Below are 15,045 nucleotides of genomic sequence, written 5' to 3'. Positions count from 1 at the left end.
ATTCGGCTTCGAAAACCTCAGATCCACCGAGCAGGCAATCCTGTATCTGCAACACCATATCCTCAGGGCATTTCAGCCCTTGCTGCGTCCTTCGCTGAGCGCTGAGGCTAGCAACACATTCTCGTGCTGCGTATAAACGCAGCCAACTCATTCTCCATTCCCACCAGCGCATCGTGTGCAAGGGAGCTGGCCGCAATAGTCAGGAATGGATATACCCTCGGGGACAAAGCCCCTATCCCAGTTCCCTGAGGTCTGACCTACGATTAATTAATCCCAGAACTCACGGACGGATCAGCGCTCGCTCGGGGTAAATGCTCATTACTTGACCAGGGTCCCGAAGGGGCTAGCTCTTGATATACGCTACAACTACTACTTGGGCAGAGCTAGGCTTACATTACCCCAGTGTATCCCGGCTTGTATCGGTCATTAGCCGTTCGCTCTTCAACGAGAAAATTTCTCGAGGCTACTGCCTAGGACGCAGGTATTACGCCAGCAAGTAGGTCAGAACTACTTGCTCGGGCACTTCGAGGACGCCACTCCCCATATCGTAAGCAGCCCGTTAAGGATCATTGAAGACCCCTGAGGAGGTCATCGTGGATGATGAGTCGGTCGATAGCGTCTTTCACAAGGCCAACGAAATATTTGCGACCACATACAAGTTCTTCTGCAATAAAAACTTCTGAAATCATAGAATGACCAGCATAATAACAAATTTCTTGACCAGCATAATACACCACGCTGAACTTCTTGGGATTTCACTCGGTATCGGAGTTCGAGTGCGTCACGCCCGCCATCACTCGCAGCAACCATTTCCGGTTCCACGATTCTGTAGTCAGTCAGACCTTTTGAAGCCCTTCGGGTCAATGCCGACGCCCTGCGAGGAAAGAGCATTTTCGATGGCAGCCCAATGCTCATCGATATTGTCAGGCGGATCACTCAGCGTATCTGTCGTCTGAGCAACAAAATAGATCTCCCACTGTCGGGCGACTGCAGGATCAAATGGCCGATGTTGAACTTGGTGAGGTCGTAGCTGCACGCAACACCAAAGCGAACGCGAGCAACCATCAGATGGTGTTCCATTTCGAGGCCGATGTCAGCGCCTCTTTTGCTACGCACATCCAGGAGACAACTCCTAAATCGACTGCTGATCGCAAGTGGTCGATCTGGTTTTTCGTGTGGTGTCAGTTAGTTGACACCCAACTCACATTATGGCAGACTCTGTGGTCGAAACCAAAGATGACGCGATGGAAGCTGCAGAAATCCTCAAACCTCCGACTATTATCGTTACGGTCGCCGAAATCCTGCTTCCCTATCATATGTCTGAGCAAGGCGTTGGTTATAGTGGCTCAAAATTATCTTGTTTGTGTAAATTTATTGTAACCGAAAACATTGAATATTGATCAGAATAAAGTGAGTAACCTGAAATGCTTAATGCATATACATACATATAGTACGAGCTTCGTGCATATGGAACAGGTTTGCACTCTAATGATTCTACAGAAGAAATATACAAAACCTTGCATACCTGACGAGCCGAGCTTTCGGTTTACGATTTAATTAAGGACTCAATTTTTGTACTCGATCAAGACCAAAACAATGAAAATTCAATACCTGCATTGGCAGCCATTCAAGGACTGCCTGAAGAAATACAAGTTGGCCATCGAGACCGCCAAGAGGCTCAGTAAGATTCTGTCCAAGAAACATAAGAGCCCATCCTTTCTTAAAAAGTCGGAAGGCTCCTGTACGGAATCTTCTTGGGAAACCTTGGTATTGCTGGTTCAGACGTACTTTCCCACTGGCTCTGTGAGTCAGAGCCTTATTTAGAGTGCGCGAGACTATCAAATCAGTAATTACCGAAGGTAAGATCGGCTGGGCTATAAACACAAAATCTGCGGGCCCAGATGGCGTAATGTCAGACATGCAACAGGAAAGCATGCAGCAGGAAAGAGCTGTGTCATCACTTGTTGAGATTTACCTATTTCTTTAGGATACGTACCACAGTCCTGAAGACGCGCACGAATAGTTTTCATACCGAGAGCGAACAAGCGCAACCATCAGTCCGCGAAGGACTTTCGACCAATTAGCCTCACTCTTTTGTGTTGATGACCCTAGAGCGCGTCCTGGATATCCACCTAAGGGTGATTATGGAGAGGACGCCTTTCTCTAGCTCCCAGCGTGCCTACCTCAAAGGAAAATCCACAGGAACTGCTCCCCACGAGGTAATTGGCACGGTATAAGTTGTATACCCTAGCTGCCTTCTTGGATATAGAAGCAGTATCCAACAACGTTATTATCAACGCCATCAAGGAAGCTTTGACCAGTATTGGATTGGAAGGATATCTTAAACATTGGATTATATCCATGCTAAGTACCAGGATAATCCAGTCGGATATGGGAAGCAACCACTTGACCAGAGCTGTGACCAGAGGTGCGCCTCCGGGTGGCGTCGTCTCTCCGGTGTTCTGGTTAATAGTGATGGGAGAAATTTGATGAATATTGGGCAGCAACGGGGTGGCGTATGCCGAGGACTTGGTGATATTAGTGTCAGGGATGTTTCTGTCCGTTATGAGCGACATCATGGAAGTGGTGTGCCTGTGGGTCGCAAAATGCAGACTCGACATAAACCCAACCTAAACGGAACTGATGTTATTCACCACCAAGACAAGGGTACCTGAATTTCACCTACTACGGCTGAATGAACAAAGATTGGTTCTTTCCTGCAATGTAAAGTATCTGCTTGTAGTCCTGGATCCAAAACTAAATTTCAGATTGAACATAGAGCTGACGATTAAGAATGCTTGTATAGCCTTCTATGCCTACAAGAGAACCTCTGCAATGAAATAGGGTTTTCGCCCGAGGATGGCTCTCTGGATGTTCACCGCTGGGATGCTCCAATCTTAACGAATGGCTCTATTGTATGGTGGCAGGCTTTGGCCAAAAAGTACAATAGAATGAAGCTTAATGGGATTCAAACAACCGCGTGTGCGGATGCTACTGGGGCTCTGCAGTCCTACCCGGCAGATGCTCTCAATGTACTCCTCTCCCTACACCTTCACATGAAATACATTGTAGCGCGCAGTGCCGTCAAACCACGTGAGCCCGGATGTTGGACAGCGAAGCCCTACGGCCAGAGAAGGGGGGGGAGGGGGGGCTCAGGCACTTCCTCTTCGATTGCCCATCTCTAGCTGCGGACACTAGGTAAACTATTCTTTGGGGACCTCAGGGAGGTTTCTAGCTGGAGAGTGGCAGAGCTGCTTTCCTTCGTGAATGGAACGGACTGGCTCTGATCTGAGCCGGCTGGACTCTACCTCCCTGCTCTTATAACAGCAGTCACGATCGTAGGAATTTGTGGCATCAAAACGGCGCACCACAGCGTCAATTGGGCTCATCGGAGTAATAATTAAGTAATAATTAAGTTTAGTTTAGTTTACTGGGTGGAGCCGCAGCTCTGAGCCCTCAGGCCCTTGTTAGGCCCATTGTGCTATCCCCGTAAATCGTCTATTCAATGGCTTCCCGCCTACGGTGTTCGCAGGCTATAGCGAATCTGAGAACATTCTCCAGAGGCAGAGAGTGTGCAGATTCTTCATTGAAGAAAACCTTGCCAAGGTGTCTTCGTCTGAGATCTGAGGATGCCGGGCAGCTGCATAAAAAGTGCAGGGCCGTCTCCTCCTCCTGCTCACATTGGCTGCATATAGGCGAAACCACAACCCCAATCTTCTCCTTATGGTAGTTCAAGTGTCCCGTTAAAACCCCCACTAGGGTTTTCAAGTCCCATTTCTTAAGGGACAACAAAAATGCCGCTCTAGTGGCCCTAGGCTCTTGCACAAGGATTTTCGCCTGTTTGCAAGAGTGCAAATTTCTCTACTCGGCTGCGTGAATCCTTGTAATTTCACGCTTAAGAGTAGACTTGACAGTAGATGGTCGGATTCCAAGAGCTGGTTCTGGCCCCACCAGTCTGTCAGCCTCCTCTTTACCAGCGATGTTAGAGTGCCCTGGCACCCATATCAGGAATGTTTCGTTCAGTCAACAGCACCTGATGACAACTCCACACCAACTGGCTTGATATGTTGTTGCTATTTAGTGCTGATAATGCCGGCCGACTGTCGGAACAGATTCGAATGGTGCGACCTCTCCACTTTTGTCGCAGACATTCTTCTGCTGCCAATGAAATGACATATATCTCCGCCTGGAATATGGTCGTCATTTTTCCGAGGGGTCGGGCCAGTTATATAATCAGATCCTTCGAGAACACCCTGGCTGCTCCGGGGACCGCTGCCGCTTCGGTTTCCCCTTAGCCGCAGGTACCCTTTCCTCTCAACCTTGGCACAGCCCTTGGGTTGTGCGTTGCCCGGAGGTGGTTTGCCCGAAGGCGGTTTACCCGGAGGCGGTTTGCCCGAAGGCGGTTTGTCCGAAGGCGGTTTGCCCGGAAACGTTTGCCCGAAGGCTGTTTGCTGCCCGTAGACAGGTGGTTACCCATGGGCAAGCCTTTAGCCTCTGCAGGTGGCGCCGATTGGAGCTTGGGGTCAGGAGTGCTGACAAAAAAGGTCTGCTTCGGCTCGTCCGTTAAGGAGTGGGTGTCAATTGGATTGGTTCCCACCTGAGTAAGTGGAGAATCTGAGTCTAGACTATCGATGAGCTTGCCACTTCACTCGGGGTTGGATCGTCACGATCGAGGTTTAATTATGTTTGCTTAACAGGTCTATGCTTTTGTTTTTTTTTGTTTTTTCATAGTTGGCTGCCATGGCCTCAGTTTCATCGGGGAAAGGTCGATCTTGGCAGAGCCCCTTTTTGCCAAAACAAGGCTAGTTGAAACTAGGGGTCGCTTAGTACCCAGAGTTCACCGTTTATAGCCACATCTTAACCCCTGTGACCATTCAGCCCTCGGCACGGTAGTCACACCATAGCTTGGGGTTTTGATTACCGCTTGGCTTCAAGTGTCAACTCCCGTTCCCTGGAGGATCTTCCTTACTGGGGTCCCTCACCACGACAAGGTAGGTAATCGTCGAGGGAGCCAAATAATTAAACAAATAAAAGGAAGGAAACCATAAACTAATAAATTATTTTTCAATAAAAAATCAAAGCCACCTCGCACTTCTCCATATTTGACATCTAATTTATCCTTAATAATCAAGGAATCTATTTGGCAATCAGTTTTAAGTCTAAAGCCTGCCGAAAAAATCGACAAAACAAACACCAAACAAACAACCCAACAAATCCTTGCATTCGTTTCTCAGTAGCAACGCGAATTTGTTTTATCGATACTGATTGGAAAACCAGAGGAGTAGTGTCCTTTTCTGGAGTTTTCATGTGACTACTATCATTATTCGTGGTGTGCCGGTCTTTTCTTGTGCAATTAAACAAAATACAGAGAAATAAGGATGCCGTCCTCGGTGAGATCTGCAAAAAGTCGGAAGTCGATAGTAATGTCTGCTCAGAGAAAGGAAGATAAGCCATATTTTCAGTATAGAAGGTAAGGGGGAGGTTGAAAATGTGGGAGTTAATTGATACTCGACTGAGTCCTTTAATTATATCTTTTCAAGTCTAAAACTATGGGGTTATAGATTGAGTATCTAAAGGGATGTTACAGAGATTCCTTGGAATCTGAAAAAGTAGTAGATTTGATGCAAAGTGAAGTATCTTTTCGGTGGTCGGTCTTTCAGATTTCCCACTTACTTTTCTTTGACAATATTTCCCTAGAATGTTGAGGGATTTAAGATGTGGGCTAGTAGCTTTTTTTGGATCTTGATGAACAAGACTAACATGTGCATATTACCGTCTCCATGGTGTTATCCGAATATCTTTCTTAATTTTCAGATTAGCAAAAGAATGCCAAAGTCTAGATCGGGTCAAACAACTACGACCAGAACATCCTGGGAAGGATGAGGATAAAAAGGTAATCGGACCATCAGGCGAAGTTCGTGTTATGGCAAAACGTTCTGATCACCCCCGCATCTATCCAACTGTGGTGCCGAAGCACGAAATGGAACGTTTAAAAAAAGCGTCCAAAGTTATAACACTCGAAGAAACCATGCAAGAAATGGAAAGAATCGAAGCCGAGAAAAAAAGGATTGAGCAGGAATGCGAGGAGAGGAAAAGACAAATGCGAGAAATTGACGACAAGAAGCAAAAGCATTCGAAAGCAGACCACAAAGTTGAAAACTTCGCTCAAGAGGAAAAGGCCAAAGTACTCGACAGAGCCTTTCTGCTGAAACATGAGCAGGAGGAAGAGGTTAAGGAAGCAAATCGAATCATCTTAGCGGCCAAATGCCATGTTATCCGGCATGCTCAAATCCAAGAGAAATTAGTACAAAATCCGATTCCTTAATAGTGAAAGTGCATTAACTATGCATCTTTTAGGAGATGGCTCGCGAATTGAAAGAGGAGGAGTTGCGGATGGAAAGGCTGATGGAACAAGAGCGTTCGAAGTCATTTAAAGGGGATGACGAAAAAATCGCAATGACTAAGGAGCAGAATATGAAGCACGCACAAGAAATCAAAGTAACTGAAATATTTGCCCGAATTATTTTAATCAACAATAGCTCCGTTATTAATATTGACCGATAATTTATTTTAGCGACAATTGGAAGAACGTGAGCGGCTAAAGCTAATTGAAGGCGAAGAAATCGAAGCAGAAGCTAAAATGCTGGCACAGGCAAAAGCAGCCATCGAACGTGATGAGGAAGCTCAAGTGAAGGCGAAACGTGCAAAGACTGCCAAGTTACGGGCTGACCTGCAGAAAGTCTCGGAACTAAGTGCACTCTTCAAAAAGATGGAATTCGATCAGGAACGAGAGGCTGAAATGAAAGTTCAAGAGTATATGAAAGCCAAAGAGGAACGCGAAAAGAAACTAGCTATTGAGAGGAAGCTAGCCAAAGAAGCATTGGAACGGAAGCAGGAACGACTGATCAATTTGCAACAAAAGATCCTAGAGAGCAAGCAGGAATTGGATGAGATGACCATTCGTCGGGAACAGGAGGAGAAGGAACGAGAATTTCGTAGGAAACAAAGGGAGGCTGCTTTGAAGAAAAAACAGACTAACCAGGAATTGGCCGAATCGAGGATGGCGCAATTAAATGAGATGGTAAGCAAGATCCTATGCATATATTAAACGTCTTCCTGGATAGTAGTTCCCAATTTCCATATCTTAATATGTATCTTTACTTGAAATCCCTTTAAGATTCATATGAAACGCTCTTTTCCTATCCAGACTAGCGTTTTTAGAATCAACTGATGATTCACACTATGTACATTTTAGGTTACGAAGTCTACCCCTTTTTAGCCAACATTGCTGGTTTGTGAATGGAGACTATTTCCATTGGTGAATTTTCGCAGTGGAAGAACTGTTAGTTGTAGCGCGTAGAACCTTTTTTTTAATTCTTCCATCTTAGAACCCTCTAAGGCTTCCACCATTATGACGTAGATATCAAAGACAAGTTGCTAGGTTTTTTGGAGACCACACCTTCATTAAAACTCAAATTGATTCCTTGTTTGTTTCTTGGTGGTACGCTATTTACCCGTGATCGTTTGAGCTTAATGCCATTGAGTTTTGTACAAAAATGGGGTGTGTGTGAAGCAACAATTACAGTTGGTTGAATGGGAGTTTGAATTCGTTATATGTCTGGTGAGGTCCGCTCCAATCTTTTCCAGGTAAATTACAAAAGCTTTTAAGGCAGTGATGAGAAATGTATTGATAGTAAGGTGGCAGCTACAGATGGTATGAATTCGTGGGTGTGCTTACTTTGGCCTCCCCCCTCTCAGCAGCCGGTTTTATAAGGGCGAAGGTCAACGGTGTCCATATTTACAGCTGCTACGCTCCTCCCAGTGCAACCTTAGCACAATATGAGGAGATGTTAGACAGTCTGGTGTTTTACGCTAGAGACCGCAGCCCTAAAATCATCGCGGGCGATTTCAACGCGTGGGCCCTGGGGTGGGGAAGCCGATCGACGAACACCAGAGGTTAAATTCTGTTGGAGTCTTGGAGTCGTGCTGGCCAACGTTGGATGCGTGCCCACCTTTCGAGGAAGAGGGTTGGGTTCGATCGTCGACCTAACATTTGTTAGCACTTCACTGGTAAGGGAGATGGCTTGGCAAGTGAGTGAGAACTATACCCACAGTGACCACCAGGCCATCTTCCTCCGCATTGGGAACCAGGGAGGAGTCAACGACGCTCTGGAGATGGAAAGGCTAAGGCGGTTGGCTGGTCTATCGGAGCTTTCGACGAGGAGACATTCCTGGCCGCATTGGAGGGAGCCCATGATCCGGATGGAACAGCGGTGGAAAGGGTCACACAGCTGTCTCAGCGTGTAACCGAAGCATGCGACGCTACGGTGACCACGTACGACCACGACCACGACGTTTGCACCACGGCAAGATGCCAAATTACTGGTGGAATACGGAGATCGCTGTCTTGAGATCCTCTTGTCTCCGAGTGAGGAGACTTTCCCACAGGACAAGGGGAAGGCCGGAGCACCAGGAGCATGAGGAGGAATACAGGGATCTGCGAAGCAACCTTAAAAAGGCCATACGAAGAAGCAACCGGGAATGCTACCAGGAGCTCTGCATGGAGGCTAATACGAATCCGTAGGGTACAGCCTACAAAGTTGTAATGAACAAGATACGCGGGCAAAAATCACCTCAAGTGACATGCCCACGGCTCTTGTTGCAAATAATCATAATTCATTTCCCGCAGCAGGAGCAGGATGAAAGAGAACCCCAACTGGCAGCTCAGCAGGACGTCTTCTCGATCCCTGATGTTACCGAAGAGGAACTTCGGGAAATCTGCAGACGTACTGGGGATAGCAAGGTTTCGGGATTGGATGGAATTCCGAACAAGGCTCTGAAGGTACCGGTCAAGGCCAGACCAAGGTGGTTCGCAAGCACATTCGAATCGTGCATGGCAGCAGCAATATTTCCCGCCCAGTGGAAGAGGCTGAAGCTGGTGTAGCTACTGAAGCCCCAAAAATCACCCGGCGTGCGCTCTTCATATCGCCCTATTTGTTTCTTAGACACCATGGGGAAGATGTTGAAGAGGGTGATATATAACAGGCTGCTCTCGTTCATCGAGCTTGCGGGTGGTCTTTCAGAGCGGCAGTATGGGTTTCGGCGAGCCCGTTCTACGGTCGATGCAGTAGCAAAGGACGTGGAATTGGTTCGAAATGTAATGGCCATGGGCAAATGCTGTGCTCTGGTGACGCTGGACATCAAAAATGCTTCTAACTCAGCCAACTGGGGCTGGATTGAGGGCGCTTTGGCCAAACTGGGTGTTCCTAGCTGCTTGGTTCGGCTAACCGAGAGTTACCTTTCGGACAGACTTCTCTGGTACGAGACGGACGACGGGCCGAAGGATTATATTGTGACAGTAAATGTGCCTCAAGGTTTTGTATTGGGACCACTGCTGTGGAACATAATGTACGACGGAGTGCTTGGCCTACGCGTGCCGGAGGAGGCAACGCTGATTGGTTTTGCGGACGACCTGGCGGTAGTTGCAATTGCAAAGCATCCCGAGGATGGAAGTCATGGTTACGAAGGCCAAGCTAGATCTGGCGGAAGAAAAGACGGAGGCGGTCCTCATTACCAACCGTAGGAAGAACACACGGTTACCATCCGGGTTAGTAATCGTAAGGTCGTCTCAAAATCAGTTGTTAAAAACCTGGGGGTGATGATCGATACCAAGCTGAGTTTCAAGGGACACTTCGATTATGCGCGAGAGAAGGCTGCAAATGCCGGCTCATCCCTTACAAGGATGATGCCTAACGTGCAAGGGCCGAAGTATAGTCGCAGGCTACTCATCGCGGGAGTGGTGAGGTCGATCCTGCTATACGCGGCCCCTGTCTGGGCGGGAGCGTTGAACCACGCTGTTAATCGGAGGAAGATAAGTTCGGCATACCGGCCAATTGCGCTAAGGATGTGCAGCGCATTTAGGACGGCGTCGATGGAGACAGTGTGTGTCATCGCAGGAATGATCCCTATAGATCTTCTAGTAAGCGAGGCACACTGGCTCTGCGAAAAACGGAAGGCAAATCCAGCCGAGGTGAATGAGGATTTTCGAAAAGGCATCAGGAGAGAGTTGTGTGGCAAGTGGTAACAACGGTGGGATTTACTCCGACAAGGGCCGGTGGACCCATACATTGATCCCGTGTATCGAGAAATGGGTCGACCGAAAGCACGGAGAATTGAATTACCACCTGACACAGTTCCTTACGGGACACGGTGACTATAGGAAGTACTTGCATCGCTTCGAGTTGGACGAGTCTCCCAACTGTCCTGAATGCGGCGCTACACCCGAGGACCCGGAGTACGAAATGTTCCGCTGTTCCAGATTTCTGCAACAGAAAAGGAGGTTGAACAGCATCTTGGGGGCGGATATCGAGCCCTCCAACCTGGTGGAAGAGATGCTGAAGTCGGAGGAAAACTGGATGCGGTAAATGAGGCAGTAGCCGTGGTGCAGGCAAAACTCCTGGAGTTGGATCGAGCTCGGAAAGCGGCGCGACGGAGTCGCGACATGGACGAGCTGGTATAGCGAACCAGAGCCTCCCCCGCGAAGTAATACTTCACGGTGGTCCCGCGGGGAGGGGCGGAAGAGTGGGGGTGGTTTTAGTGGGTGCGAATCCCACACACTGCTGCAACCTGGTGCATCTATCTATACCACGACCGTCCGGTTGTGGATAAAATCCGGCTCAATAGGATACGGTGGTCGGGTCACTTAATCCGTATGGATGAGGATGATCCCCCCGGAAAGTCTATAAGGGCAATATCATCATCATCAACGGCGCAACAATCGGTATCCGGTCTAGGCCTGCCTTAATAAGGAACTCCAGACAACCCGGTTTTGCGCCGAGGTCCACCAATTCGATATCCCTAAAAGCTGTCTGAGGTCCTGACCTACGCCATCGCTTCATCTTAGGCAGGGTCTGCCTCGTCTTCTTTTTCTACCATAGATATTGCCCTTATAGACTTTCCGGGCATCCAACCTGACCCAGACAAGGTTGCAGCGATAACGAACTTTCCCCTGCAAACCATGGTAAAGGATCTGCAAAGGTTCTTGGGCATGTTAAACTTATATCGTCGTATCTTGCTCGAGGCGATCCTTAACGCTTACTTGTCCGGGTCCAAAATCAAAGACAGCCGAGAGGTTGCGTGGACTATTAAGGACGTTCAGGCGTTGGAAACGGACAAACAACAGCTTGTTGATGCTACACTGCTGGTGAATACTTCTGGGCGTCCATGAACAAGGACGTGTGTGCCAGAAGTGCAAGGTCAATAATCACGTAATAAAGGAAAGTAGGCGTATTCCTGTGTATTAGGTCGACCAAGCGCTTCCACACCACCCATCTCGACATCATGAGGCCTTTGCGAGACTCACTCGGATACAAGTGTTGCCCCACAATCGACAGGTTTGCGCGGTGGCTGGAAGCAATATCTCTGACTGACATTACGGCGCAATCATGTGTCGAAGTTCTCGGTCGAGAGTAGATCCCGCACTTTGGTGAACCAACCGTAAATATCACGATTATCGTCTACGTTTTCTTGGAATGAGGCAACCTCGTTGGCTTTAAACGGAACAGGACTATTGCATACCATGTACAGTCCAATGGGATGTTGGAGTGTTGGCACCGGACGTTAAAGGCCGCCTTAACGACTCGCGACGATCTGAGAGGAGCTCACGGCCAACCCCGCGGAGATGCTGTACGGGGAGAATCTGCGCCTTCCCGTTGACCTTGTGCTGGACATCAGAGCAGGGTTAAGCGACTCCGGCATGTTCTGTGTGCTCAGAGACGTTGTTTCGAAGCTGCGGCCGGCTCTACCTTCTAGACACACGACAACGGAGATCGAGACCCCCCAAGGACCTCGAGGCGTGTTTACAGGTCATCATTCGGGTGGACGCTCCTCGGAGGCCGCTGGAACCACCACACGAGGGCCCCTTTAGAGTTTTGGAGTGAGGGGAGCACACCTTGAAGCTCGACGTTCGAGGTGGACTCAAGTGGATCTCCTTGTCGAGATTGAAACCGTTAGATGGGAATGCGAACGCTACAAAAAAGTGCCTGCGAGGCGATTATGATCGCGGGAGTGATCCCCGTTGCCTTTTTGCTATGGAGCGTAAAACTTTATATGTATAAGCGCAAGGTAGGTTGCTGCTCGTGACGAACAGTAACACACAGCACAAGATTGGAAGGGAACTACCTCCTGATTTTGTGTTTTGCAATGGAGTTGTGGACGACGCCCACCACACCTCTTTTTTCTTTTGAAATGTGGGGTATGATTTGTTAACAGCTGTATTAAAACACAGGGGATCTCGCTCTGGACAATATTGTCGAGGAGGTGCTGATGAGCGCTGACAGGTGCAGCCGTGTTAGAGCTCGACTGGTGGGGGGAGGGGGATGACAGTGAGTTCTTTTAACTGACAGTTCCCTTCCTCTTCTCCCCTCCCGTTGATGAAAGGAATTCCCTGATTTGAAAAGCGAAGTAGTGTGATAAACGGTTCCAGGCTAGCTTTCTGACGATGGGGAGATGTTTAGTTGGCAGTCTGACGGCATGCCGTTGCGGGACCACCGATGTCTCCCATTGACGGCTAATTGCTTGAGCCTCTCTTCTCGCATGGTTGTCACATCTTTGACTTTCCTGATTTTAAGCGTAGGCTGCAGTCCCAGAAGTAGTTGTTGACATTTCGTCTGAAAAATATTGTATGTTGAACTGGGGATTATAACATGTCAAGCGGCCTCGTTTTTGCCTTAGATCCAAATCTGTACTATGTGCACTTCAAGTATCGTGGCTTCGATTGATCTAAAGTCAGTACCCCTACGTCGTGTCGTATAGGTGAAGCATGTGCGCCGTAAGCTCACCTTTCCTTTTACTACGAAGGCGAAGGGTGACTACTGCAATAGCGTTTCCAGGCCAAGAAGGAGGGGAGGGGGCTGGTCCTTCTAATGGTATTCGTGAAGCATAGGTAAGTGAGGGCAGTTTATTTGCAGCCTATCCCTATTATACCTTAAGTCACTACTATACTGGTATGATCCTATATAGGTAAGGACGGGCTTCACCGTGACTTGGTATATCTCGTATATCAACAGTGCTTTCAATTCCCATGTCTTAGTTCCACCTTCTTTGTAGCGAAAGGAGCCCGTTTGAACAAGTTAATTATATATTCGAGATTTAGCCACATGTCCAGAATCATTCCTAGATACTTTGCCCCACTTGACAGTTGAAGCAGTTCACCAAAAAGAGATAGGAGTTTGAGTTCGTCCAGCCACTTTTTCATGGTGAACGCCAGGGTACCGATGGAAGAGATTTTCGCAAAGGTGGGGGGAATTTTGGGGGAAAAAAATTGCTCTTCTACCGTCTCTCCACTAACGTTTCTAATCCAAACTTCATCATAGCCCTCAGTGTCTTCGAATGTTGGGTAGCTTCCAAAGCAGGATTGGAAGAAATTTGTACTGTACAACACAATAACGAAGAAAGCAGTGAGCAAACCTTGACTTTACAACGACTTTGACGTCTACAATTCAAATGGTTGAGGGCGTGACTTTGTCAATCTCAGCATCTCGTTGCTTTGGGCAAGGATCCTAGTCGTCATGGATGCCTGTGTTTGCCCAGTGTTTGGCTCGGCTGCTAGGAGCTTACCATTTGCGCAGTGTTAAGTGTGATGATAGTGAAACTGAAGCACACTCTGACTGTAAAGATGCCCCATATTTCACCAAGGAGTGAACAGGAAACACTATACTGATAAGCTCAAGTTTCCTGATGATGTATTCCATGAATGTGGGGCTTAAACTGACTCAGTCTAACATGTTTACAGGAATTCCTTTTCTTATAGATTCTCCAGATTCTATAATGAGGGTTGCAGTGAGATGTAAGAAGGGTATCACTCTGCTTTACAGCACTTGGGGAATCGATCGGCAACTTTTAGTATCGTTCACCAAACATATCATTAACGACTGATGAGAATTCAGAACATAAGTTAGGATTCGTGGTTAACTGTTTTCCCCCCGGTCTCGGTTTGTTTGTCCGTCTGCTAAACTGCGTTTACTCGAAAATGACTAAACCCATTTCCACGTTATTTTTCGGAAGCAGGCCTGACGAGAGAGGGGGGTGGAACAATAAGAGGCCCGCATAATTTTCACCACAGAATAATTTTGACCCTGGGCTCAGATTTTCTCTCTACGGCCCTGTTCGGGAGGTTTCAATCTTCGGTGGTTTATTGCACTCATCTGTATTCACGGAGAATCAAAATGTACCCCGTTATCAAAGCGAAACTCTAATCTAATTTTATATTTTCAGAAACGTCGCAGAGCAATGCAATTAGAACGAGAAGAAGCAGATTTCAAACGTATTTGTGAAAAATTAAAAGAAGAGGAATCCAAAGATCAACAAAGTCAACTGAAACGACAACAAAACAAACTAAAATATCGTCAGGAAATTTTCCGACAAGTGAATGAAAAAGAACGCGAACGCGAGGAAATGCAACGTCGAGCAAAGAACGAATATTTGGCGTGGCAGGAAAAAGAAAAGCTTCGGGAAAAGAATATCCAGAGTGTCATACAGATGAAACTCGAAGCAATGCGTAATGCCCATATGCCTGAAAAATTCATTAAGGATGTTGAAAAACAGCTAAAGGTTCCAGTGAAATAGGGCTGAAACCAAATGGTCTTATACAATATGATAAGTAGATTTTATTTTATAGGGTTTATGTCGATTTATATATTTTGTATTGGTAAATTTATTGCAGAAAATATATACGAAATTTTATTGTCGAAATGAAGCATTGTATTTATGAGCTCAGGGGCTAGAGCATATCCTACAGATTAATGGCTGCTGTCCCAAGTTGCGAACACAATCTTCGAACCGAGCTCTTGTGTTAAACCAGGCAACATTACCGCCATACCGTCATAGACCCCCCCACATTTTAATCTTCGTAGTCCCGATTTTCCGTGATATCTCGTGTCCCCGAAGTCGTAGTGCCTCCCCTTTCGAACGAGATATCTCCCATCGAAATCCGACGATTTTGCATTTTTGCCCATTTTGACGGCCCGGGGGTCGTGGAAATTTTAA

At 47.3% G+C, this 15,045-nt stretch overlaps 1 protein-coding gene across 1 annotated transcript; it reads left to right on the top strand.

Annotated features, from left to right (window-relative positions):
* The first annotated feature begins 5,152 nt into the window (after positions 1–5,152).
* On the top strand, positions 5,153–14,709 carry LOC119655396 (trichohyalin-like). Its single transcript, XM_038061273.1, has 5 exons — positions 5,153–5,470; positions 5,815–6,304; positions 6,358–6,498; positions 6,575–7,081; positions 14,275–14,709. The coding sequence occupies exons 1-5, from the start codon at positions 5,379–5,381 to the stop codon at positions 14,623–14,625; spliced, it is 1,581 nt and encodes a 526-aa protein (XP_037917201.1). The 5' UTR covers positions 5,153–5,378; the 3' UTR covers positions 14,626–14,709.
* Positions 14,710–15,045: the final 336 nt, after the last annotated feature.

The sequence above is a fragment of the Hermetia illucens genome, chromosome 4 (assembly GCF_905115235.1).
Source record: "Hermetia illucens chromosome 4, iHerIll2.2.curated.20191125, whole genome shotgun sequence".
Taxonomy (NCBI): domain Eukaryota; kingdom Metazoa; phylum Arthropoda; class Insecta; order Diptera; family Stratiomyidae; genus Hermetia; species Hermetia illucens.
This window is presented reverse-complemented; position numbering and strand designations above follow the sequence as displayed.